Below are 25,246 nucleotides of genomic sequence, written 5' to 3'. Positions count from 1 at the left end.
CATATGGGGGGGTTATGGGGGGTTATGGGGGGGGGGTTATGGGGTCATGTGGGGGGGCTGGGGGGGGTATGGGGGGGGCATAAGGGGGGATGTGGGGGGGTTATGGGGGATGTGGGGGGGGCTGGGGGGGGGTTATGGGGGGGGTATGGGGGGGTCATGGGGGGTTATGGGGGGTATAGGGGGGGTATGGGGGGGTCATGGGGGGTTATGGGGGGGTTGTGGGGTCATATGAGGGGCTTGTGGGGTCTGGGGGGGGTTATGGGGGGGTTGGGGGGGGTTATGGGGTCATATGGGGGGGCTGGGGGGGTCGGGGGGGTATAGGGGGGTTATGGGGGGGTTATGGGGTCGGGGGGGTGTGGGGGGGTATGGGGGGGGGGTATGGGGGTCATATGGGGGGGGGTATGGGGGGTTATGGGGTCAAGGGGGGGTTATGGGGGGGGTTATGGGGTCGGGGGGGGGATATAGGGGGTTATGGGGTCATATGGGGGGGTTATGGGGGGATATGGGGGGTTATGGGGGGATATGGGGGGGTTATGGGGGGATATGGGGGGGGTGGGGTCATATGGGGGGGTTATGGGGGGATATGGGGGGGTTATGGGGGGGTTATGGGGTCGGGGGGGTCATGGGGGGGCTGTGGGGGGGGTTGTGGGGTCATATAGGGGGGCTGGGGGGGTATAGGGGGGGTATAGGGGGGGTTATGGGGGGTTGTGGGGGGGTTTGGGGGGGTTATGGGGGGGGTTATGGGGCATATGGGGGGGGTATGGGGGTTTAGGGGGTCATATGGGGGAGTTATGGGGTCAGGGGGGGTTATGGGGGGGCTATGGGGTCATGTGGGGGGGCTGGGGGGGTTATGGGGGGGGTATAGGGGGGTATGGGGGCGTTGTGGGGGGGTTTGGGGGCGTTGTGCGGGGGTTATGGGGGGGTTATGGGGTCGGGGGGGGCGTTGTGGGGTCGTGGGGGGGGGCTGGGGGGGTTATGGGGGGGGTTTGGGGGGCTTAACGGGGGGGTTATGGGGAGATATGGGGGGGTATGGGGGCGCTGGGGGGGTTATGGGGGGGTTTGGGGGGATATGGGGGGGCTGGGGGGGGTCATGGGGGGGATGTGGGGGGGGTCGGGGGGGATTTGGGGGGATTTGGGGAGGTTTTGGGGTCATATGGGGGGGCCAGGGGGGTTTCTGGGGGGGATATGGGGGGGGTTTGGGGGGGTTTTGGGGTCCCCCACCCCGCCCCCCCCCCCCCAGGACCTGCTCCGCGCCTGCAGCGGCGTGGCCGTCTCGCTGCTGGTGGCCCTGGTGGCCATCGCGGGCTCGCGCCAGGCCCTGCCCGTGGCCACCTTCGTGAGTGCCCCCGGAGCCCCCTCCCCCCTCCCATTAAGCCCCGCCCCCCTCCCCTTAAGCCCCGCCCCCTCCCATTAAGCCCCGCCTCCTCCCATTAAGCCCCGCCCCTTTCTCCTCCCCCCCCCCCCCCAGACCTTCGGCCTCATCCTCGCCCTCCTCTTCGCCTACGACGCCTTCGCCACCTTCCGCGACGACGTCCGGGCCCCTGGCGGCCTGCGGTGAGCCCCGCAGCGCCGGGGGGCTGCCCCATAGCGCCCCCCCCCCCGGGGGGCTGCCCCATAGCGCCCCCCGCCGGGGGGCTGCCCCATAGATCTGACCCCCCCCCCCCCTTTCTCTTCCAGACCCCCCGGAGGCGACCACGACCTGATGGGGACCCCCAATCCTGCCCCACAGCGCCCCCCAAGTGCCCGCCCCACGGATCGAACGCGCTCCTGGGGCCCCCCCCCCCCCCCCGCCGCCCTCTCCCTCCTCCCGCCGATTAACGACCGCGGTTTGTTAATTAGGGGCGATGTAACCGCCCGCGCGCGGTCGCTAATTAATGTCTAATTATGGGCTGCTAATTAAGCTTTATTAGCGCCGTCCCCGACGCCATCTTGGTGGGGCAGGTGTGGGGCAGATTTGGGGTGGATATGGCGGGGGGGGGGAGTTGGGGGGGCGGGAATGTGTGGGGCAGCCCCATAGGAACCCGGCCGGGTTCTAGGTCACCCAACGGAATCGGTCGTGGAGGCTGGAGGTGGCCTTGGGCACCCATCTGAGGTGGCCACCAGGTCAACCAGGTTCTAGACCACGCTACGGCACGGGACTTGGGGGTGGGAGGTGGCCACCAGGTCAACCGGGTTCTAGGTCACTCAACGGAATCGGCCATGGAGGCTGGAGGTGGCCTCGGGCACCCATCTGAGGTGGCCACCAGGTCAACCGGGTTCCTAGGTCACCCAATGGAATTGGTCATGGAGGCTGTAGGTGGCTTTGGTCAGCCATCTCCACGTGGCCACCAGGTCAACCAGGTTCTAGATCATGCTACGGCACGGGACTTGGGGGTGGGAGGTGGCCTTGGGCATCTGTCTCAGGTGGCCACCAGGGCAACCGGGTTCTAGGTCATGCAATGGAATTGGTCATAGAGGCTTCGGTCACCCATCTGAGGTGGCCACCAGGTCAACCAGGTTCTAGGTCACCCAATGGCATCAAAGAGGCTGGGGGTGGCTTAGGACAGCCATGACCACGTGGCCACCAGGCCAACCACGTTCTAGGTCATGCAATGGACATAGAGGCTGTAGATGACCTTGGTCATCCGTTTGAGGTGGCCACCGGGTCAACCAAGTTCTAGACCACGCAACGCCATCGGACGCAGAGGCTGTAGACGGCCTCGGCCACCCATATCCACGTGGCCACCAGGTCAACCGTGTTCTAGGTCATCCTACGACACTGGACATGGCAGATGGCCTCGGCCACCCGTCTCCACGTGGCCACCCTGTCAACCGGGTTCTAGGTCATGCGGCGGCCTCGGCCACAGAGGCTGTAGACGGCCTCGGCCCCCCGCCTCCAGGTGGCCGCCGGCCCGGCCGCGTTCTAGGCGGCCGCCCCACCCGGTAGCCCAGCTCCTTGCCGAGGGCTGAAACATCTCAAGGTGGGGGTTCTCGGTAGCCCCAACCCAGAAGATGCCTGCACCCACCAACTACAGAGGGATGAAGCCTCTCCAGGTGGAGGTCAGGTTCTAGGTAGCTCAATCCAGAAGGTTCCTCCACCTTTTATCCCCAGAGGACTGAAATGTCTCCAGGTGAAGGTCAGGTTCTAGGTGGCTCAACCCGGAAGATGCCTCCACCCATCGAGTACAGAGGGATGAAACACCTCCAGGTGGAGGTCAGGTTCTAGGTAGCTCAACCCAGAAGAAGCCTTCACCGATCAACTACTGAGAAACGAAACCTCTCGTGGTGCAGGTCAGGTTCTAGGTAGCCCAACCCAGAACGTTCCTCCACTCATGGGCTACAGAGGGCCGAATGCTCTCCAGGCAGAGCCGAGGTTCTAGGTAGCTCAACCCAAAAGCTGCCTTCGCCCACCAGCTACAGAGGGCCGAAACCTCTCCCGGCGGAGCCGAGGTTCTAGGTAGCCCAACGCCGCGGGCTCCCCCGTCTCGTTGAGGTCGCCCTCCGTCTCCTTCTTCAGGCGCAGGGCCTGGCCCCGGCTCCGCGTCTCAGCCTCCAGCGTGGCCTGCAGGGCCTCCAGGGCCCGCGGGGTGGCTGCGCCTGGGCCCGCTCCGGCTCCTCGCCCTTCCCGGCCGCCCTGCGCTCGGCCTCCGCCCACGCCTGGGGGAACTCCAGCTGCGCCCGCAGGATCTTGGCCTCCTCGTGCTCCAGCGAGGCCTGGGGGGGGGGGGGGGGGGGGGGGGGGGACAGGACGTCGGGGAGGAGGTTGTGGAGGAGGCCAGGAGGTCGTGGAGGAGGTCAGGAGGTGGACAGGAGGTCAGGGAGGAGGCCAGGAGGTCATGGAGGAGGTCAGGAAGGTGGACAGGAGGTCGGGGAGGAGGCCAGGAGGTCATGGAGGAGGCAGGAGATCAGGGAGGAGGCCAGGGAGGTGGACAGGAGGCCAGGGAGGAGGCCAGGAGGTCATGGAGGAGGTCAGGGAGGAGGACAGGAGGTCGGGGAGGAGGCCAGGAGGTTGGGGAGGAGGCCAGGAGGTCATGGAGGAGGTCATGGAGGAGGACAGGAGGTCGGGGAGAAGGACAGGAGGTCGTGGAGGAGGTCGGGGAGGGGGGACAGGAGGTTGGGGAGGAGGCCAGGAGGTTGTGGAGGAAGACAGGAGGAGGACAGGAGGTCGTGGAGGAGGTCAGGAGGTGGACAGGAGGTCGTGGATGAGGTCAGGAGGTGGACAGGAGGTCGGGGAGGAGGCCAGGAAGTCATGGAGAAGGCCAGGAGGTCAGGGAGGAGGGCAGGAGGTCATGGAGGAGGCCAGGAGGTCGTGGAGGAGGCCAGGGAGGTGGACAGGAGGTTGGGGAGAAGGACAGGGAGGAGGACAGGAGGTCGGGGAGGAGGCCAGGAGGTCGTGGAGGAGGTAGTGGAGGAGGACAGGAGGTCAGGGAGGAGGACAGGATGCCGGGGAGGAGGTCAGAAGACGGACAGGAGGTCGGGGAGGAGGTCAGGGAGGAGGCCAGGAGGTCATGGAGAAGGCCAGGAGATTGGGGAGGAGGACAGGAGGTCAGGGAGGAGGACAGGAGGTTGGGGAGGAGGGTCGTGGAAGAGGCCAGGAGGTTGTGGAGGGGGACAGGAGGCCGGGGGAGGAGGCCAGGAGGTGGACAGCAGGTCAGGGAGGAGGTCGTGGAGGAGGCCAGGAGGTCGTGGGGGAGGTCAGGAGATCGGGGAGGAGGTCGTGGAGGAGGCCAGGAGGTCGGGGAGGAGGTCGTGGAGGAGGCCAGGAGGTCATGGAGGAGGTCAGGAGATCGGGGAGGAGGTCGTGGAGGAGGCCAGGAGGTCATGGAGGAGGCCAGGAGGCCGGGGAGGAGGTCGTGGAGGCCGGGGAGGAGGCCAGGAGGTCGGGGAGGCCGGGGCCTCACCCTGGAGGTTCTCGTTCTCCCGCCGGGAGGTCTCCAGGTGCTCCGGGGCCTCCTCGGGGCGTTCTCAGCCTCCAGCTTCCTCCTCCTCCTCCTCCTCCTCCTCCTTCTACTCTACCTCCCGTCATCCTCCTGCTCCTCCTGCTCCTCCTCCTCCTCCTGGTGTCCTCATCCCCCTGGTGTCCTCCTCCTCCTCCCTCTCCCTTCCTCCTCTTCCTGCTCCTCCCCCTCCTTCTCCTCCTCTTCCTCCTCCTCTTCCTCCTCCTCCTCCTCCTCCTCCGTCCTCCTCTTCTCCTCCTCCTCCTCCTTCTCCTGATGTCTTCCTCCTCCTCCTCCTCCTCTTTCTTCTTCCTCCTCCTCCTCTTGGTGTCCTCCTTCTCCTTCCCCTCCTCCTCCTCCTTCTACTCTTCCTCCTCCTGGTCTCCTCTTCCTTCTCCTCCTTCCTCCTGGTGTCCTCCTTCTCCTCCTGCCCTCCTCCTCCTCCTCCTCCTCCCCCTTTACTTCCTCCTGGCATCCTCCTCCTCCTCCTCTTCCTTCTTCCTCCTCCTACTGATCTCCTCCTCCTCCTCCTCCTCCTCCTCCTCCTCCTCCCCCTCCCGGTGTCCTCCTCCTCCTGCTCTCCCCCTCCCCCCCCTCCCCTCCCCCACCCCCCTCCTCTAGGTGGCCCCGACCCCCTCTAGGTGGTCCCGACCTCCACCAACCCCACCCCCTGAGGACCAACCCCACCTCTTGAGGACCCGACCCAACTCAACCCAACCCAACCCAACCCAACCCAACTCAAAAAATGGAGACCCTTCAACTCAACCCAACCCAACCCAACCCAACTCAACCCAACCCAACCAATGGAGACTCTTCAGCCCAACCCAACCCAACTCAACCCAACTCGACCCAACCCAACCACCTGGAGACCCTTCAACCCAGTACAACCCAACCCGACCCAAGCAATGGAGAATCTTCAACCCAACTCAACTCAACCGTCTGGAGACCCTTCAACCCAACCTAACTCAACTCAATCCAACCCAACTCAACTCAACCCAACCCAACTCAATTCAACCCAACCCAACCCAACCCAACCAATGGAGACTCTTCAACCCAACTCAACCCAACTCAACCAACCCAACTCAACTCAACCCAACCCAACCAATGGAGACCCTTCAACCCAACCCAACCCAACTCAACCCAACCCAACCAATGGAGACCCTTCAACCCAACTCAACCCAACTCAACCCAACCCAACCCAACTCAACCCAACCCAACCAATGGAGAATCTTCAGCCCAACTCAACTCAACGATCTAGAGACCCTTCAACCCAACCCAACTCAACTCAACCCAACCCCACCCAACTCAACCCAACCCAACCCAACCGATGGAGACCCTTCAATCCAACTCAACCCAACTCAACCCAACTCAACCCAACCCAACTCAACCCAACCCAACTCAAAAAATGGAGACCCTTCAACCCAACCCAACTCAACCCAACTCAACTCAACCCAACCCAACCAATGGAGACCCTTCAACCCCAAAACCAACTCAACCCAGCTCAACCCAACCAACGGAGACTCTTCAGCCCAACCCAACTCAACCCAACCCAACCAAATTCAACCCAACCCAACCCAACCATCCTCAATCCTGGCGTTGAGCGCGTTGAGCTCCAAGTCCTCCCTGCAGGAGGACGCGTGCCGCCCCGCCACGGCCCCAGGAGAAAGGGATCATGGGAAAGGGGCCCGGGAGGGGGGGGGGGCGGGGAGGGGAGGCGGCTGGGGCCCAACTTTTTCAGCCTCTCGTCCAGCTGCTGCTTGTCATTCTCCAGGTCCACGATGCTCTCTCCGCGCCAGCTTCAGGTCGCCCTCCAGCTTCCTCTTGGCCCGCTCCAGGTCCACGCAGATCTTCTCCTCCTGCTCCAGCGAGCTCTCCAGCTGCCGGTGGGGCGGGGACCTCCCATTCAGGCCCCCCCAAAACGTCCACCCCAGCCAGGACCTTCTGCCCCAGAGCCACGACTCACGTCGTCCGCTTTGCTGTTCCGGCTTGACCTTGGCCTTGGCCAAGGTGTTGACCTTGTCCTCCTCCGCCTGGAGGTCATCCAGGGCTTGCTGGTGAGCCTCCTGCAGGGCCTTCTCCTCCTTGGTCAGCTTGGCGATGATCTCGTCCAGCCCGGCCATCCCCTCGGTCAGGTTCTTGACCTGCGTGGGGAGGAACAGCACCCTTGGGGGTGTCTCCACCCACCCTTGGGGCGTCTCAACCCAACCTTGGGGCATCTCAACCCACCCTTGGGCATCTCCACCCAACCCAACCACCCTTGGGTCACCTCCACCCAACCCAACCCAACCCCCCTTGGGTCATCTCAACCCAACCTTGGGGCATCTCCACCCAACCCCCTTGGGTCATCTCCACCCAACCCAACCCTCCTTGGGTCATCTCAACCCAACCTTGGGGCATCTCCACCCAACCTCCTTGGGTCATCTCAACCCAACCTTGGGGCATCTCCACACAACCTTGGGACATCTCCACCCAACCTTGGGGCATCTTCACCCAACCTTGGGGCATCTCAACCCAACCCAACCACCCTTGGTCACCTCCACCCAACCCAACCCCCCTTGGGTCATCTCAACCCAACCCTTGGTCACCTCCACCCGACCCAACCCCCCTTGGGTCACCTCCACCCAACCCAACCCCCCTCGGGTCATCTCCACCCGACCCGATATTCATAACCCCTCATTAACACGCCCGAAGCTCATTAATATGAAGAAGCCACGCCCCCTCCCACCCCCACAAAATGGCGGCGCCCCCGTGCCCTCACGCCACGCCGCCGCGCATGCGCGCTCCCCCTCCCTGAAGCCGCCAGCCGGGCGCCGCGCATGCGCAGAGCCTTGCCCTTACCTGCACCGTGCCCTCGCTTTCGCGCACTGCGCATGCGCGCCGCCTTCCCGCCCTTCCCGCCCCCCCCCCCCAGGCTCCTGAGGGGAGCCCCGGCGCCGCCATTAGCGCCCTGAGCTTAATTAGCGCCTTTAATTAACAACCGGCTAATTAACCCCGCCGGAAGCACCCAGGAGGGGAAAAGAAGGGGAAAAGGGGCGAAAAAAGGGGAAAAAAGGGAAAAAAAGGGGAAAAAAGAGAGGAAAAAGGGGGCGGGGGGCTGCCCTCAGGGGGCCACAAAATGGCGGCGGGGGCGCAGCGGCGGCTCCGGGCGGCGAAACGTGAGGTAAAAAAACCCCGGAATCGGGTTTTTTGGGGCTTTTAACGCTTTTTTCGTCAGAACCGGGGCTTTTTGATGGCTTCGAGGTGGTTTTTTTGGTCAGGGTCGGGTTTAGGGAGGGAACCGGGGGGGAGTTCACAGCCGGGGGGGGGGGAGTTCATCACCCAGGGGCCGGGCTTGGAGGGTCCCCGCCCCCTCCTCCCACCCTCACCCCCACCCATGGGTGCCCCTCCCCCCACCCCCACCCATGGGTGCCACCCGGATCCTGGGGTCCTTCCCCCCCCCCACCCTCCCCAGGAGGTAAAAGGGAGCCGCGAGGGGGGGAGGGGAGGGGGGGGGACGCGGAGATGCAGAAAGCGATCGGCTGCTTGCGGGGGCTTCGGGTGGGTTTTGGGGGAAAAAAGGGGGATTTTGGGGCTGGGGGGGGGATTTGGGGGAAGATAGCGGGATTTTGGGGCTCTTTTGGGGGGCTGGGGGGGGGTTTTGGGGGCAGAGAGGGGGATTTTGGGGCTGGGGGGGGGTTTGGGGCTGTGGGGGGGGGTTGGGGGAAAATAGTGGGATTTTGGGGACTGTGGGGGGGTTTTGGGGGTAGACAAGGAGATTTGGGGGCTACAGAGGGGTTTTGGGGTGAGACAGCGGGATTTTGGGGCTGTAGGGGGGAGGATAGTGGGGTTTTGGGGGCCGTACGGGGGTTTTGAGGGCTGTGTGAGGTTTTGGGGGAAAATAGCGGGGTTTTGGGGCCGTGGGGGGGTTTTGGGGGGGATAGGGGGATTTTGGGGGTAGATAGGGAGATTTGGGGGCTACAGGGGGGTTTTGGGGGGAAAATAGTGGGATTTTGGGGCTATGGGGGGAAGTAGTGGGGTTTGGGGGAAAATAGTGGGATTTTGGGGTTGTGTGGGGGTTTTGGGGGAAAATAGGGGGGTTTTGGAGTTGTGTGGGGGTTTTGGGGAGAAATAGTGGGGTTTTGGGGGGAGATAGCAGGATTTTGGGGATATAGGGGGGTTTGGGGGAGATAGTGGGGTTTTGGGGCTATGGGGGGAAGTAGTGGGGTTTTGGGGGAAAACAGTGGGATTTTGGGGTTGTGTGGGGGTTTTGGGGGGAAATAGGGGGGTTTTCGGGGAGATAGCAGGATTTTGGGGGGGGATAGCAGGATTTTGGGGATATAGGGGGGTTTGGGGGAGATAGTGGGATTTTGGGGCTGTGTGGGGGATACGTGGGGTTTTGGGGTTGTTTTGGGGAGAAATGTGGGGGTTTGGGGGTAATAAGGGGTTGTTTGGGGGAAGATACTGGGATTTTGGGGTTCTGTGGGGTTTTAGGAGCTGTATGGGGTTGTTCGGGGTGATTTAGGGTTGTTTGGGGGGGGGTATGGGGTTCTTTTGGGGGAATACATTGGGATTTTGGGGTTACGTGGGGTTTTGGGGGGCGTGTCGGGTTTTGGGGGAAGATACGGGGATTTTGGGGCCGTACGGGGTTGTTTGGGGGGAGATACAGGGTCACGGGGGGGGGTGGGGGGGCTGTGGGGGTACAGGAGCTGTGTGGGGTTTGGGGGGGGGGGGTATGGGATTTTGGGGACCATTTAGGGTCGGGGGGGGGTCGTTGGGGGGGGTCTATGGGTCTGGGGGGGGGGGTCTATGGGGTTGTGGGGGGGGGTCTGTGGGGTCGGGGGGGGGGTCTGTGGGGCCCCATAGCGCCCCCATGGGGGGCGTTTATAGGGCAGCACGGGGGGGGGGGGGTCAGCGGGGCGTCCACGTCCCCCTCGCCCTTTGCCCCCCGCAGCGGCCACCGAGGGGGGGGGGGAGGGGGGGGGGTCACAAGGGGGGGGGGGGGGCACGGGGCCACTTCCCAGCATCCCCCAGGGGCCAAAGGCCATTGCGGGGGGGGGGGGCGAGGGGGGGGGGGCGATGACCTGGCTGCTTTTTCCCCGTTTCTGCCCTTTTTTGCCCCGTTTTTTAAATTTTTAAACTCTTTAAATTTTTTAAGTTTTTTAATTTTTTAAATTTTTAATGTTAAATTTTTAAATTTTTAAATTCTTGTTTTTAAATTTTTAGGTTTTTAGGGTTTTTTATTTTTATTTTTTATTTTTTTAATTTTTTAATTTAAATGTTTAAGTTTTAAAATTTTTAAATTCTTAAGTTTTTAGATTTTTTAGTTTTTAAATGTTTTTAAAAGGTTTTAAAAGTTTTTAAGTTTTTAAGTTTTTAAGTTTTTAAGTTTTAAGTTTTTAAAAGTTAAGTTTTTAAGTTCTTAAGTTTTTAAGTTTGTTTTTAAGTTTTTTAGTTTTTTAGTTTTTTAATTTTTTAATTTTTAAATTTTTAAATGTTTAAATTTTTAAATGTTTAAATGTTTAAATGTTTAAATGTTTAAATGTTTAAATGTTTAAATTTTTTAATTTTTTAATTTTTTAATTTTTTAATTTTTTAATTTTTTAATTTTCATTTTTTATTTTTTTATTTTTTATTTTTTTATTTTTTATTTTTTATTTTTTATTTTTTATTTTTTATTTCTTATTTTTTTATTTTTTTATTTTTTTATTTATTTTTATATTTTTATATTTTTATATTTTTTTTTAAAATTTTGTTCCTTTTCCCCGCAGGCGGGGGCTGCACGGGGGGGCCCTGTCGGCGCTGCCCCCCCCGGCGCGGGCCTTCGTGGAGGAGGGGGCGCGGCTGTGCCGGCCCCGCGCCGTGCGGCTCTGCGACGGCTCCGCCGCCGAGGGCAGCGCCCTGCTGGAGGGGCTGTGCCAGGAGGGCCTGCTGCTGCCCCTGCCCAAGTATGAGAACTGGTGAGTGCGGGGGGGCCCCGAAATTTAGGGGGGGGGGCCTTAAAATTTGGGGACGGTCCCGGGAAGTTTTGGGGGGGATCCTGTAAAGTTTTGGGGGGAATCCTATAAAGTTTGGGGACGATCCTATAAAGTTTGGGGGGAATCCTATAAGGTTTTGGGGGCGATCCTATAAAACTGGGGGGGGGGGGATCCCATAAAATTTGGGGGGAAGGACCCGTAAAAATTCGGGGGCAGTCCTAGGAAATTTGGGGGCGGTCCTATAAGGTTTTGGGGGCGATCCTATAAAGTTTGGGGGGAAGAACCTGTAAAAATTCGGGGGCAGTGCTAGGAAATCTGGGGGCGATCCTATAAAACGGGGGGGGATCCCATAAAACTTGGGGGGAAGGACCCGTAAAAATTCGGGGGCAGTCCTAGGAAATTTGGGGGCGGTCCTATAAGGTTTTGGGGGCGATCCTATAAAGTTTGGGGGAAGAACCTGTAAAAATTCGGGGGCAGTGCTAGGAAATTGGGGGCGATCCTATAAAGTTTGGGGGCGATCCTATAAAACTGGGGGGGGGATCCCATAAAACTTGGGGGGAAGGACCCGTAAAAATTTGGGGGCGGTCCTAGGAAGTTTGGGGGGGGATCCTGTAAGGTTTTAGGGGCAATCCTATAAAATTGGGGGGGGATCCTATAAGATTTGGGGGGAAAAACCCATAAATATCTTGGGGGGATCCTATAAAAATTTAGGGGGTAATGCCATAAAATGTGGGGGGAAAGACCCGTAAAAATTTGGGGGCGGTCCTAGGAAATTTGGGGGCGATCCTATAAGGTTTTGGGGGCGATCCTATAAAAATTTGGGGGGAAGAACCCATAAAGTTTTGGGGGCGATCCTATAAAGTTTGGGGGGAAGAACCTAAAAAATTTGGGGGCGGTCCTAGGAAATTTGGGGGCGATCCTATAAAGTTTGGGGGGAATCCTATAAGGTTTTGGGGGCGATCCTATAAAATTGGGGGGGGGGATCCCGTAAAATTTGGGGGGAAGGACCCATAAAAATTTGGGGGCGATCCTATAAAGTTTGGGAGAAATCCTATAAAAGTTTGGGGGGAAGAACCTATAAAAATTTGGGGACAGTGCTAGGAAATTTGGGGGGGATGCTGCAAAATTTGGGGGGAAGAACCCATAAAAATTTGGGGGCGATCCTATAAAAATTTGGGGGGAAGAACCTGAAAAATTTGGGGGCGGTCCTAGGAAGTTTGGGGGGCGATCCTATAAGGTTTGGGGGGCGATCTTATAAAATTGGGGGTGGGATCTTATAAGATTTGGGGGGAAAAACCCATAAATATTTTGGGGGGATTCTATAAAAATTTAGGGGGGAGTCCCTTAAAATGTGGGGGGAAGGACCCGTAAAAATTTGGGGGGGATCGTACAAAATCTTGGGGCGACCCTATAAAAATCTGGGGGGGGATCTCGAGTTTTTGGGGAGAACCTTTTGGCGTTCTCAAGTAATTCTCGGTTAATTTTTGGGTCCCTTTTGGGGTCTTTTGGGTCCCTTTTGGGGTCTTTTGGGTCCCTTTTGGGGTCTTTTGGGTCCCTTTTGGGGTCTTTTGGGTCCCTTTTGGGGTCTTTTGGGTCCCTTTTGGGGTCTTTTGGGTCCCTTTTGGGGTCTTTTGGGTCCCTTTATGGTTCTCAGGTAATTCAAGGGGAAATTTTGGGTCCCTTTTGGGGTCGTTAGGGTCGCTTTTGGGGTCTTTTGGGTTCATTTTGGGGTTCTCAGGTAATTCAAGGTTAATTTTTGGGGTCTTTTGGGTCCCTTTTGGGGGTTTCAAGTAATTCATGGTTAATTTTCGGGTCCCTTTTGGGGTCTTTTGGTTGCTTTTGGGGTTCTCAGGTAATTCAAGGGGAACTTTTGGGTCCCTTTTGGGGTCTTTTGGGTCCCTTTTGGGGTCTTTTGGGTCCCTTTTGGGGTCTTTTGGGTCCCTTTTGGGGTCTTTTGGGTCCCTTTTGGGGTCTTTTGGGTCCCTTTTGGGGTTCTCAAGTAATTCTAGATTAATTTTTGGGTCCTTTTTGGGGTCTTTTGGGTCCTTTTTGGGGTCTTTTGGGTCCTTTTTGGGGTCTTTTGGGTCCTTTTTGGGGTCTTTTGGGTCCTTTTTGGGGTCTTTTGGGTCCTTTTTGGGGTCTTTTGGGTCCTTTTTGGGGTCTTTTGGGTCCTTTTTGGGGTCTTTTGGGTCCTTTTTGGGGTCTTTTGGGTCCTTTTTGGGGTCTTTTGGGTCCTTTTTGGGGTTCTCAAGTAATTCAAGGTTAACTTTTGGGTCCCTTTTTGGGGTCTTTTTGGGTCCCTTTTTGGGGTCTTTTTGGGTCCCTTTTTGGGGTCTTTTGGGTCCCTTTTTGGGTCTTTTGGGTCCCTTTTGGGGTTCTCAAGTAATTCTAGATTAATTTTTGGGTCCTTTTTGGGGTCTTTTGGGTCCTTTTTGGGGTCTTTTGGGTCCTTTTTGGGGTTCTCAAGTAATTCAAGGTTAACTTTTGGGTCCCTTTTTGGGGACTTCCGGGTCTTTCGGGGTCTTTTTGGGATTCTCAACCCCCTCAAAAAGACCTTTAGGGCCCTTTTGGGGTTTCGGGACCTCCCGGGGGGGTGGGGTCCGACCCTATTGTCCCCGTGTCCCCGCAGCTGGCTGGCGCGCACGGACCCGCGGGACGTGGCGCGGGTGGAGGGCCGCACGGTGCTGGTGACGGAGCGGGAGCGGGACGCCGTCCCCCCCCGACCCCAAAACGGGGCCCCCCAGCTGGGCAACTGGATGAGCCCCGCCGAGCTGGAGAGGGCCGTGCAGGAGCGCTTCCCGGGCTGCATGGAAGGTGGGCAATCCCGTAAAAGAAATCCCAAAAGGGGAGAAATCCTATAAAAGAAAGAGGGGGGGAAAGATCCTATAAAAGAAAGAAGGGAAAATGCTGTAAAAGAAAAGAAAGAATGAGGGGAAAAACCCTATAAAAGAAAGAAGGAGGAGAAAATTCTATAAAAAAAACAAAGAGGGGAAAATCCTATAAAAGAAAGGGGCAAAACCCTATAAAAGAAGGAAAGAGGGGCAAAACCCTATAAAAGAAGGAAAGAGGGGCAAAACCCTATAAAAGAAGGAAAGAGGGGCAAAACCCTATAAAAGAAGGAAAGAGGGGCAAAACCCTACAAAAGAAGGAAAGGGGGGCAAAACCCTACAAAAGAAGGAAAGGGGGGCAAAACCCTACAAAAGAAGGAAAGGGGGGCAAAACCCTACAAAAGAAGGAAAGGGGGGCAAAACCCTACAAAAGAAGGAAAGGGGGGCAAAACCCTACAAAAGAAGGAAAGGGGGGCAAAACCCTATAAAAGAAGGAAAGAGGGGCAAAACCCTACAAAAGAAGGAAAGAGGGGCAAAACCCTACAAAAGAAGGAAAGGGGGGCAAAACCCTACAAAAGAAGGAAAGGGGGGCAAAACCCTACAAAAGAAGGAAAGGGGGGCAAAACCCTACAAAAGAAGGAAAGGGGGGCAAAACCCTACAAAAGAAGGAAAGAGGGGGAAAACCCTACAAAAGAAGGAAAGAGGGGGAAAACCCTACAAAAGAAGGAAAGGGGGGGAAAACCCTACAAAAGAAGGAAAGGGGGGGAAAACCCTACAAAAGAAGGAAAGAATGGGGGAAAACCCTACAAAAGAAGGAAAGAATGGGGGAAAACCCTACAAAAGAAGGAAAGAATGGGGGAAAACCCTACAAAAGAAGGAAAGAATGGGGGAAAACCCTACAAAAGAAGGAAAGAATGGGGGAAAACCCTACAAAAGAAGGAAAGAATGGGGGAAAACCCTACAAAAGAAGGAAAGAATGGGGGAAAACCCTACAAAAGAAGGAAAGAATGGGGGAAAACCCTACAAAAGAAGGAAAGAATGGGGGAAAACCCTACAAAAGAAGGAAAGAATGGGGGAAAACCCTACAAAAGAAGGAAAGAATGGGGGAAAACCCTACAAAAGAAGGAAAGAATGGGGGAAAACCCTACAAAAGAAGGAAAGAATGGGGGAAAACCCTACAAAAGAAGGAAAGAATGGGGGAAAACCCTACAAAAGAAGGAAAGAATGGGGGAAAACCCTACAAAAGAAGGAAAGAATGGGGGAAAATCCTACAAAAGAAGGAAAGAATGGGGGAAAATCCTACAAAAGAAGGAAAGAATGGGGGAAAATCCCTTACAAAAGAAGGAAAGAATGGGGGAAAATCCCTTACAAAAGAAGGAAAGAATGGGGGAAAATCCCTTACAAAAGAAGGAAAGAATGGGGGAAAATCCCTTACAAAAGAAGGAAAGAATGGGGGAAAATCCCTTACAAAAGAAGGAAAGAATGGGGGAAAATCCCTTACAAAAGAAGGAAAGAATGGGGGAAAATCCCTTACAAAAGAAGGAAAGAATGGGGGAAAATCCCTTACAAAAGAAGGAAAGAATGGGGGAAAATCCCTTACAAAAGAAGGAAAGAATGGGGGAAAATCCCTTACAAAAGAAGGAAAGAATGGGGGAAAATCCCTTACAAAAGAAGGAAAGAATGGGGGAAAATCCCTTACAAAAGAAGGAAAGAATGGGGGAAAATCCCTTACAAAAGAAGGAAAGAATGGGGGAAAATCCCTTACAAAAGAAGGAAAGAATGGGGGAAAATCCCTTACAAAAGAAGGAAAGAATGGGGGAAAATCCCTTACAAAAGAAGGAAAGAATGGGGGAAAATCCCTTACAAAAGAAGGAAAGAATGGGGGAAAATCCCTTACAAAAGAAGGAAAGAATGGGGGAAAATCCCTTACAAAAGAAGGAAAGAATGGGGGAAAATCCCTTACAAAAGAAGGAAAGAATGGGGGAAAATCCCTTACAAAAGAAGGAAAGAATGGGGGAAAATCCCTTACAAAAGAAGGAAAGAATGGGGGAAAATCCCTTACAAAAGAAGGAAAGAATGGGGGAAAATCCCTTACAAAAGAAGGAAAGAATGGGGGAAAATCCCTTACAAAAGAAGGAAAGAATGGGGGAAAATCCCTTACAAAAGAAGGAAAGAATGGGGGAAAATACCTTACAAAAGAAGGAAAGAATGGGGGAAAATACCTTATAAAAGAAGGAAAGAATGGGGGAAAATACCTTATAAAAGAAGGAAAGAATGGGGGAAAATCCTATAAAAGGGAAAATCCTACAAAAGAAAGAGAGGGAAAATTCTATAAAAGAAAGAAAGAGGGGAAAATTCTACAAAAGAAAGAATGGGGGGAAAAAACCCTATAAAAGAAAAAGGGAAAAAGCCCTATGAAAAAAAGAAAGAGAGGAAAACCCTAAGAAAGAAAGAAAGGGGAAAAAACCTTAAGAAAGGAAGAAAGGGGGAAAAACCCTAAGAAAGAAAGAAAGAAAGAATGGGGGAAGAAACCCTATAAAAGAAGAAGGGAAAAGGCCCTATAAAAGAAAGAAAGAGAGGAAAAAACCTTATAAAAGAAAGAAAGGGGAAAATCCTATAAAAGAAAGAAGGAGGGGAAAATCCTATAAAAGAAAGGAAGAGGGGAAAACCCTATGAAAGAAAGAAAGAAAGGGGAAAACCCTAAAAGGAAGAGCGGAAAAAATCCCATAAAAGAAAGCAAAAGAGGAAAATCCTATAAAAGGAAGAAAGAGAGGAAAAAACCCTAAAAAGAAGAGCGGAAAAAACCCTGTAAAAAAAGGAAAGAGGGGGAAAATCCTATAAAAGGAAGGAGGAGAAAAAAGAGAAGAAAAATGCTATAAAAGAAAGGAGGAGGGGAAAAATCCTATAAAAGAAAGAAACAGAAAAATCCTATGAACGGGAGAAAAATCCCATAAAAGAAAGAAAGAGGGGAAAAACCCTATAAAAGACAGGAAGAGGGGGGGAAAAACTCTACAAAAGAAAGAGGGGGGAGGGGGAATCCTAAAATCCTATCGGTTTGGCCTCTGGCCACCCCAAAATGCCGTGGGTTTGGGGTCTTCATTTCAGGCTTTTATGGGGTCTCCGCCTCTCCTCCTTCCGCAGCCCTTTTTGGGGTCTCCGAGCCTTCAACTCAGCCCTTTTTGGGGTCTCCTTCCTCAACCTTTTTGGGGTCTCCACATCTTCTCCTTCCTCAACTGCTTTTGGGGTCTCCACTCAACCCTTTTTTGGGGTCTCCAAGCCTTCAACTCAACCCTTTTTTGGGGTCTCCACCTCTTCTCCTTCCTCAACTGCTTTTGGGGTCTCCTTCCTCAACCCTTTTTTGGGGTCTCCAAGCCTCCTCCTTCCTCAGCCTATTTTTGGGGTTTTCTCCTTCCTCAACCGCTTTTGGGGTCTTCATGCCTTCAACTCAGCCCTTTTTTGGGGTCTCCACTTCTTTTCCTTCCTCAACTGCTTTTGGGGTCTCCTTCGTCAACCCTTTTTTGGGATCTCCAGGCCTTCTCCTTCCTCAGCCCTTTTTGGGGTCTCCTGTGACTTCTTCCTCAACTGTTTTTGGGATCTCCAAGCCTTCAACTCAACCTTTTTGGGGTCTTCTCCTTCCTCAGCCCTTTTTGGGGTCTCTGTGCCTTCAACTCAGCCCTTTTTGGGGTCTCTTTCCTCAACCTTTTGTGGGGTCTCCAAGCCTTCTCCTTCCTCAGCCCCTTTTTGGGGTCTCCTCCTTCCTCAACCTTTTTGGGGTCTCCAAGCCTTCAACTCAACCCTTTTTTGGGGTCTCCAAACCTTCTCCTTCTTTAGCTGCTTTTGGGGTCTCCACTTCTCCTTCCTCAACCCTTTTTGGGCTTTCCACATCTTCTCCTTCCTCAACCCTTTTTGGGGTCTTCTCCTTCCTCAACCCTTTTTGGGGTCTTCTCCTTCCTCAACCCTTTTTGGGGTTTCCGAGCCTTCTCCTTAGCCCTTTTTGGGGTCTCCAAGCCTTCAACTCAGTCCTTTTTGGGGTCTTCTTCCTCAACCCTTTTTGGGGTCTCCACCTCTTCTCCTTCCTCAACTGCTTTTGGGGTCTTCTTCCTCAACCCTTTTTTGGGATCTCCAAGCCTTTTCCTTCCTCAGCCCCTTTTTGGGGCCTTCTCCTTCCTCAACCCCTTTTTCGGGGTCTCCCCCGCCCCCTTTTTGGGGTCCCCCCCCCCCGCCTTGTCCCCGCAGGCCGCACCATGTACGTCATCCCCTTCAGCATGGGCCCCCCGTCGTCCCCGCTGGCCAAGCTGGGCGTGCAGCTCACCGACTCGCCCTACGTCGTGGCCTCCATGCGCATCATGACCCGCGTGGGCCAACACCTCCTCCCCTCGTTGGCCCGCGGCGACTTCGTCCGCTGCCTCCACTCCGTCGGCCGGCCCCTGCCCCTCCGCGGTGAGCCCCGGGGCAGTGGTGGGGGACCTCGGGGACACCCCAAAACCCCACAAACCCCCCGGTTTGACGCCCCCCCCCGATCTCTTGAAGAGCCTTTGGTCAACGGGTGGCCCTGCGACCCCGAGAGGACCCTGGTGGCCCACGTCCCCGACCGCCGCGAGATCATCTCCTACGGCAGCGGCTACGGGGGCAACTCGCTGCTGGGCAAGAAGTGCTTCGCCCTGCGCATCGCCTCCCGCATGGCCCGCGACGAGGGCTGGCTGGCCGAGCACATGCTGGTGGGACGGGGGTTTTGGGGGCGGATCCCTTCTTTTTGGGGTTTTCTTCTGCGTTTTGGGGTGGTCGCGTTCTTTTTCGGGGCGTTTCGGACGTGTTTTGGGGTCTCCGGGTGGTCTCCTTGGGTTCCCAATGGGTCTCGTGGTGGCTGGGAATGGATTATGCATTTTTTGAGAAGATCAGGTAGGTTTAAGGGGGTTTTGGGGGCGGATCCCTTCTTTTTGGGGTTTTCTTCCGCTTTTCGGGGCCGTCCCGCTCTTTTCCGGGGCGTTTCGGACGTGTTTTGGGGTCTCCGGGTGGTCTTCTTGGGTTCTCAGTGGACATCCTTGTAGATGGGAGAGAATTGGGGATTTTAGAGAAAATCAAGAGGGTTTGAGGAGGTTTTTGGGGTGGATCCGTTCTTTTGGGAGTTTTCTTCTGCTTTTTGGGGTGGTCGCATTCTTTTTTGGGGCGTTTCGGACGTGTTTTGGGGTCTCCGGGTGTTCTCCTTGGGTTCCCAATGGGTCTTGTGGTGGACGGGAGTGAATTGTGGGTTTTGGAGAAGATCAGGTGGGTTTAAGCGGGTTTTGGGGGCGGATCCCTTCTTTTCGGGGGTTTTCTTCCATGTTTTGGGGTGATCCCACTCTTTTTCGGGGTGTTTTTGACCTGTTTTGGGATCTCCATGGGGTCTTGTTGAGTTCCCAATTTGGTGTTGTGGTGGTTGGGAATGGATTATGCTTTTTTTGAGAAGATCAGGTAGGTTTAGTGAGCTTTTTGGGGCGGATCTGTTCTTTTTGGGGTTTCCTTTTGCTTTTTGGGGTGGTCCCATTTTTTTTCGGGGCGTTTCGGACGTGTTTTGGGGTCTCCGGGTGGTCGTCTTGGGTTTTCTGTGGACATCCTGGTGGAGGGGAGTGAATTGTGGGTTTTGGAGAAGATCAAGTGGGTTTAAGCGGGTTTTGGGGGCGGATCCCTTCTTTTCAGGGTTTTCCTTCGCTTTTTGGGGTGGTCGCATTCTTTTTCGGGGCGTTTCGGACGTGTTTTGGGGTCTCCGGGTGGTCTTGTTGGGTTCTCAGTGGACATCCGGGTGGATGGGAGAGAATTGTGTGTTTTGGAGAAGATCAGGTGGGTTTAGGGAGCCTTTTGGGGGCGGATCCCTTCTTTTTGGGGCTTTCTTCCTCATTTTGGGGCTGTCCCGCTGGTTTTCGGGGCCTTTCGGACGTGTTTTGGGGTCTCTGGGTGGTCTTGTTGGGTTCCCAATGGGTGTTGTGGTGGTTGGGAATGGATTATGCGTTTTTTGAGAAGATCAGGTAGGTTTAAGGAGGTTTTTGGGGTAGATCCCTTCTTTTTGGGGTTTTCTTCTGCTTTTTGGGGTGATCCTGCTGGTTTTTGGGGCGTTTTGGACGTGTTTTGGGATCTCCGGGTGGTCTTGTTGGGTTCCCAATGGGTGTCGTGGTGGCTGGGAGTGAATTGTGGGTTTTGGAGAAGATCAGGTGGGTTTAAGCGGGTTTTGGGGGCGGATTCCTTCTTTTTGGGGTGATCCCGGTGGTTTTTGGGGCATTTCGGACGTGTTTTGGGGTCTCCGGGTGGTCTTGTTGGGTTCTCAGTGGACATCCAGGTGGACGGGAGCGGACTGTGGGTTTTGGAGAAGATCACGAGGGTTTGGGGGGCTTCTTGGGGTGTCCACCTTGGGTTTTGGGGCCATTCCCGGTGGGTTTGGGGCCATTTCTGGTGGATTTGGGGTTCTGGGGGTATTTGTGGTGGGTTCCTGGTGGGTTTGGGGCCATTTCTGGTGGATTTGGGGTTCTGGGGGTGTTTGTGGTGGGTTCCTGGTGGATTTGGGGCCGTTCCTGGTGGGTTTGGGGCCATTTCCAGTGGGTTTGGGGTTTTGGGGGTATTTGTGGTGGGTTCCTGGTGGGTTTGGGGCCATTTCCGGTGGATTTGGGGCCGTTCCTGGTGGATTTGGGGCCATTTCTGGTAGATTTGGGTTTCTGGGGGTGTTTGTGGTGGGTTCCTGGTGGGTTTGGGGCTGTTCCTGGTGGGTTTGGGGCCATTTCTGGTGGATTTCGTGTTCTGGGGGTGTTTGTGGTGGGTTCCTGGTGGGTTTGGGGCCATTTCCGGTGGATTTGGGGTTCTGGGGGTGTTTGTGGTGGGTTCCTGGTGGGTTTGGGGCCATTTTTGGTGGATTTGGGGCCGTTCCTGGTGGGTTTTGGGGCCATTTCCGGTGGGTTTGGGTTTCTGGGGGTGCTTTCGGTGCCTCCACGGCGGCCATCGTGGCGCAGCCCAGAGCAGGCTCTCCGTTTTGGGCCAACTCCCGCCGGTTTTGGCTACTTCCGGGAGCTGGGGGGGGGGGGGGAACCTTTGGGGTCCATGTCCCCCCCTTGTCGTCGGTGTCCCCCCGTCCCGGTGACCACCTCGGGTCCTTCTCCCCCCCCCCAGATCCTGGGGGTGACGTCCCCGAGCGGCCGCAAGCGCTACATGGCCGCCGCCTTCCCCAGCGCCTGCGGCAAGACCAACCTGGCCATGATGAGCCCCGCCCTGCCCGGCTGGCGCGTCCACTGCGTGGGCGACGACATCGCCTGGATGAAGTTCGACGCCGAAGGTGGGCCTCCCGCCCGGGCCTTCTCCTGGCCGGCCACCGGGTTTCGGGTTTTGGGGTCTTCTTGGTCGGCTTCTTCATGAAGACCATGGGGGGTTGGGTTCCTGGACCTCAAAGACCCCAAAACTTCCATCCTAGATGTCCTGAATTTGGTGGATCTCCATATTTTGGTGGGTTTTGGTCTTGCTCTTCATGTTGACCATGGGTTTTGGGGTCTTCTTGGTCAGCTTCTTCATGGTGACCATGAATATTTGGGTTCTTGGATCTCAAAGACCCCAAAACTTCCATCCTTGATGTCCTGAAGTTGGTAGATCTCCATATTTTGGTGGTTTTTGGTCTTCCTCTTCATGTTGAGCATGGGTTTTGGGGTCTTCTTGGTCGGCTTCTTCATGGTGACCATGGGGGGTTGGGGTCTTGGATCTCCAGGACCCCAAAACTTCCATCCTTGATGTCCTGAAGTTGGTGGATCTCCGTATTTTGGTTCTTCTTGGTCTTCCTCTTCATGACGACCATGGGTTTTGGGGTCTTCTTGGTCGTCTTCTTCATGGTGACCATGGGGGGTTGGGGTCTTGGACCTCCAGGACCTCAAAACTTCCATTCTTGATGTCCTGAAGTTGGTGGATCTCCGTATTTTGGTTCTTCTTGGTCTTCCTCTTCATGTTGAGCATGGGTTTTGGGGTCTTCTTGGTCGGCTTCTTCATGGTGACCATGAACATTTGGGTTCTTGGACCTCCGAAACCCCAAAACTTCCATCCTTGATGTCCTGAAGTTGGTGGATCTCCATATTTTGGTTCTTCTTGGTCTTGCTCTTCATGATGACCATGGGTTTTGGGGTCTTCTTGGTCGGCTTCTTCACAAAGACCACGGGGGGTTGGGTTCCTGGACCTCCAAGACCTCAAAACTTCTATTCTTGATGTCTCCAACTTGGTGGATCTCCATATTTTGGTTCTTCTTGGTGGTCTTCTTCATGATGACCATGGGTTTTGGGGTCTTCTTGGTTGGCTTTTTCACGAAGACCACGGGGGGTTGGGGTCTTGGACCTCCAGGACCTCAAAACTTCCATCCCTGATGTCCTGAAGTTGGTGGATCTCCGTATTTTGGTTCTTCTTGGTCTTCCTCTTCATGACGACCATGGGTTTTGGGGTCTTCTTCTTCATCATGACCATGGGTGGTTGGGTTTTGGGGTCTTCTTGGTCGGCTTCTTCACAGTGACCACGAATATTTGGGTTCTTGGACCTCCAAAACCCCAAACCTTCCACCCCTGATGTCCCCAACTTGGTGGATCTCCATATTTTGCTTCTTCTTGAGGTCTTCCTCTTCATGTTGACCATGGATATTTGGGTTTTTGGTCGTCTTCTTCATGATGACCACGGGTGGTTGGGTTTTGGGGTCTTCTTGGTGGTCTTCTTCATCGTGACCACGGACATTTGGGTTCTTGGACCTCCGAAACCCCAAACCTTCCACCCCTGATGCCCCCAACTTGGTGGATCTCCATATTTTGGTCTTCTTAATGGTGGCTCTCCATATTTTGATCTCCTTAACGCTTCCCACCGCCATCTTCTCACCCCTCCCCCACCCCCCACCACCTTCTAGACCCCCTCGCGACGCCCCCGACGTGTCCTCATGCCCCCCCGCCCCCTCCCCCCCCAGGCCGCCTGCGGGCCATCAACCCCGAGAGCGGCTTCTTCGGGGTGGCGCCGGGGACCTCGGAGCGCACCAACCCCAACGCCATGGCCACCGTCGCCCGCAACACCATCTTCACCAACGTCGGCCACACCAGCGACGGCGGCGTCTTCTGGGAGGGCATCGACCAACCCCTGCCCCCCGGCGTCACCCTCACCTCCTGGTTGGGCCAGCCCTGGACCCCCGGTAAGCTCCGCCCCCTCCTCCCCCCCGCCGACGTCACCTCCCCCGGTCCCGTTAACGGCGTTTTTGGCCCCAAAACCAGGCGACCCCCAGCCCTGCGCCCACCCCAACTCCCGCTTCTGCGCCCCGGCCCACCAGTGCCCCATCATGGACCCGGCGTGGGAGGACCCCGAGGGCGTCCCCATCGACGCCATCATCTTCGGGGGGCGGAGACCGGAAGGTGAGCCCCGCCCCCTTTTTTTTGGGGTGTCCCCTCCCCCCGATTGTCCTCCTGATGACGTCATCGGTGTCACCTTCCGGTCCCCAGGGGTGCCGCTGGTCTACGAGGCCTTCAACTGGCGCCACGGGGTCTTCGTGGGCAGCGCCATGAGGAGCGAGGCCACCGCCGCCGCCGAGCACAAGGGTAGGTCCCCCATGGGTCCTCCGGGGTCCCCCATTGGCCCACCGGGGTCCTCCCAGGTCCCCCATTGGTCCACTGGGGTCCACCGAGGTCCCCCATTGGCCCCCCGAGGTCCTCAAGAGGCTTTGGTCCCAGCAGCGATGGCCGCGGCGTCCCCAGAACCCTGGAGGTGGTTGACCCCGTAACCACGTTCTACCACCCCATAACCATGTCCACCAACCCCATAACTCCATCTTCCCCCCTAAAAACCCCAAAACGCCCCAAAATCGTCCAATGACGTCCCGGGACCCCATAACTACATCTGATGACCTCATCACCCTCTCGACCAATCCCGTAACTCCATCTTTCAACCCCATAACCACATTCTACCACCCCATAACTATGTCCACCAACGCCGTGACGCCATCTTAGCACCTAAAAACCCCCAAACCCCCCAAAATCGTCCAATGACGTCCCCAGACCCCATAACTACATCCGATGACCTCATCGCCCTCTCGACCAATCTCGTACCTCCAACTTCCGACCCCATAACCACCTTCTACCACCCCATAACCATGTCCACCAACCCCCTAACTCCGTCTTCCCACCTAAAACCCCTAAAACCCCCCAAAATCATACAATGACACCTCGAGACCCCATAACTACGTCTGATGACCTCATCACCCTCTCGGCCAATCCCGTACCTCCATTTTCCGACCCCATAACGACCTTCTACCACCCCATAACCGTGTCCACCAACGCCACGACGCCGTCTTAGCACCTAAAAACCCCAAAACCCCCCAAAATCGTATAATGGCACCCCGAGACCCCATAACTACGTCTGATGACCTCATCGCCCTCCCGACCAATCCCGTACCTCCATCTTCCGACCCCATAACCACGTTCTACCACCCCATAACCATGTCCACCAACCCCACGATGCCATCTTAGCATCTAAAAACCCCAAAACCCCCCAAAATCGTCCAATGACGCCCCGGGACCCCATAACTACATCTGATGACCTCATCACCCTCTCGACCAATCCCGTAACTCCATCTTTCAACCCCATAACCACATTCTACCACCCCATAACTATGTCCACCAACCCCGTGATGCCATCTTAGCACTTAAAAACCCCAAAACACCGCAAAATCATAAAATGACGTCCCCAGACCCCATAACTACGTCAAGTGACCTCATCATCCTCTCGACCAATCCCGTGGCGCCCTTCTTAACCACGCCCCCACCCCTTCCCCGCAGGCCGCCGCCTCCTCCACGACCCCTTCGCCATGCGGCCCTTCTTCGGCTACAACGCCGGGCGCTACCTGGCCCACTGGCTAGCGGTGGGCGAGCGGGCGGGGGCCCGCTTGCCCCGCCTCTTCCACGTCAATTGGTTCCTGCGCGACCCCGCCCGCCCGCGTCACTTCCTGTGGCCGGGTTTCGGCCACAACGCCCGCGTCCTCGCCTGGATCTTCGGCCGGGTGGAAGGAGAAGACACCGCCCAGGCCACCCCCGTGGGGTTGGTGCCCCGCGAGGGGGCCTTGGACCTCCGGGGGCTCCCCGGGGTGTCCCACCGGCAGCTCTTCGAGGTGCGCAAGGACTTCTGGGAGCAGGAGGCGCGCGAGCTGCGGGCCTACTACGAGGAGAACTTCGGCGAGGACTTGCCCCGCGAGGTCATGGCCGAGCTGGAGGCGCTGGAGGGGAGGCTGAAGAAGATGTAGGAGGGGCCGGGCCACCGTCTTCGGGGCTGTGGCTGCCGAGAAATGGCGGCCATCTTGGTTGGTGGCCATCTTGGGTGGCGGAGCGGCATAAAATGGTGGCCGTCCTCTCGGTTGGCCTTCACAAAATGGCGGTCGGCATCTTTGTTGGCCTTCGCAAAATGGCGGTCGTGCTTTTGGTTGGTCGACCGTCACGAAATGGTGGCCGTGGGGGGGGTGGCTACCATCCGGGGGGGGTTTGGCTACCGAGAAATGGCGGCCATCTTGGTTGGCGGCCATCTTGGGTGGCAGAGC

At 56.0% G+C, this 25,246-nt stretch overlaps 3 protein-coding genes across 6 annotated transcripts; 2 read left to right on the top strand and 1 right to left on the bottom strand.

Moving 5' to 3' along the window:
• Positions 1 to 1,153: 1,153 nt before the first annotated feature.
• Positions 1,154 to 1,882, top strand: LOC308186860 (uncharacterized protein; the record flags this gene model as incomplete). Its single annotated transcript, XM_080609020.1, has 3 exons — positions 1,154 to 1,336; positions 1,469 to 1,554; positions 1,678 to 1,882. 3 exons carry the CDS (start codon positions 1,154 to 1,156, stop codon positions 1,880 to 1,882), a joined length of 474 nt encoding a protein of 157 aa, XP_080465146.1.
• A 3,736-nt stretch (positions 1,883 to 5,618) lies between these two features.
• LOC308186851 (uncharacterized protein) lies at positions 5,619 to 7,809 on the bottom strand. 3 transcript variants are annotated; one of them, XM_080609015.1, is made up of 3 exons: positions 7,675 to 7,809; positions 6,873 to 7,057; positions 5,619 to 6,785 (listed from the first exon to the last, which is right to left on the bottom strand). In XM_080609015.1, the coding sequence occupies exons 1-3, from the start codon at positions 7,786 to 7,788 to the stop codon at positions 6,677 to 6,679; spliced, it is 408 nt and encodes a 135-aa protein (XP_080465141.1). In that variant the 5' UTR covers positions 7,789 to 7,809; the 3' UTR covers positions 5,619 to 6,676. The 3 variants fall into 3 exon arrangements, with proteins under 3 accessions (XP_080465141.1, XP_080465140.1, XP_080465139.1); XM_080609014.1 differs by lacking the exon at positions 7,675 to 7,809 and adding exons at positions 7,304 to 7,324; positions 7,513 to 7,535 and having other exon boundaries at positions 5,619 to 7,101; XM_080609013.1 differs by having other exon boundaries at positions 5,619 to 7,057.
• A 56-nt stretch (positions 7,810 to 7,865) lies between these two features.
• On the top strand, positions 7,866 to 25,081 carry PCK2 (phosphoenolpyruvate carboxykinase 2, mitochondrial). Of its 2 annotated transcripts, none has more exons than XM_080609008.1 (10): positions 7,866 to 8,076; positions 10,664 to 10,852; positions 13,500 to 13,684; positions 17,935 to 18,138; positions 18,229 to 18,416; positions 20,830 to 20,992; positions 22,640 to 22,858; positions 22,938 to 23,075; positions 23,163 to 23,258; positions 24,495 to 25,081. In XM_080609008.1, the coding sequence occupies exons 3-10, from the start codon at positions 13,627 to 13,629 to the stop codon at positions 24,953 to 24,955; spliced, it is 1,527 nt and encodes a 508-aa protein (XP_080465134.1). In that variant the 5' UTR covers positions 7,866 to 8,076; positions 10,664 to 10,852; positions 13,500 to 13,626; the 3' UTR covers positions 24,956 to 25,081. The 2 variants fall into 2 exon arrangements, with proteins under 2 accessions (XP_080465134.1, XP_080465135.1); XM_080609009.1 differs by lacking the exon at positions 7,866 to 8,076 and adding an exon at positions 8,397 to 8,453.
• The last annotated feature ends 165 nt before the right edge of the window (positions 25,082 to 25,246 follow it).

Source organism: Anser brachyrhynchus (assembly GCF_964034855.1).
Source record: "Anser brachyrhynchus genome assembly, contig: SCAFFOLD_351, whole genome shotgun sequence".
Taxonomy (NCBI): Eukaryota; Metazoa; Chordata; class Aves; order Anseriformes; family Anatidae; genus Anser; species Anser brachyrhynchus.
The sequence above is the reverse complement of the archived record's forward strand: the minus strand, read 5'-3'. Positions and strand labels throughout refer to the sequence as shown.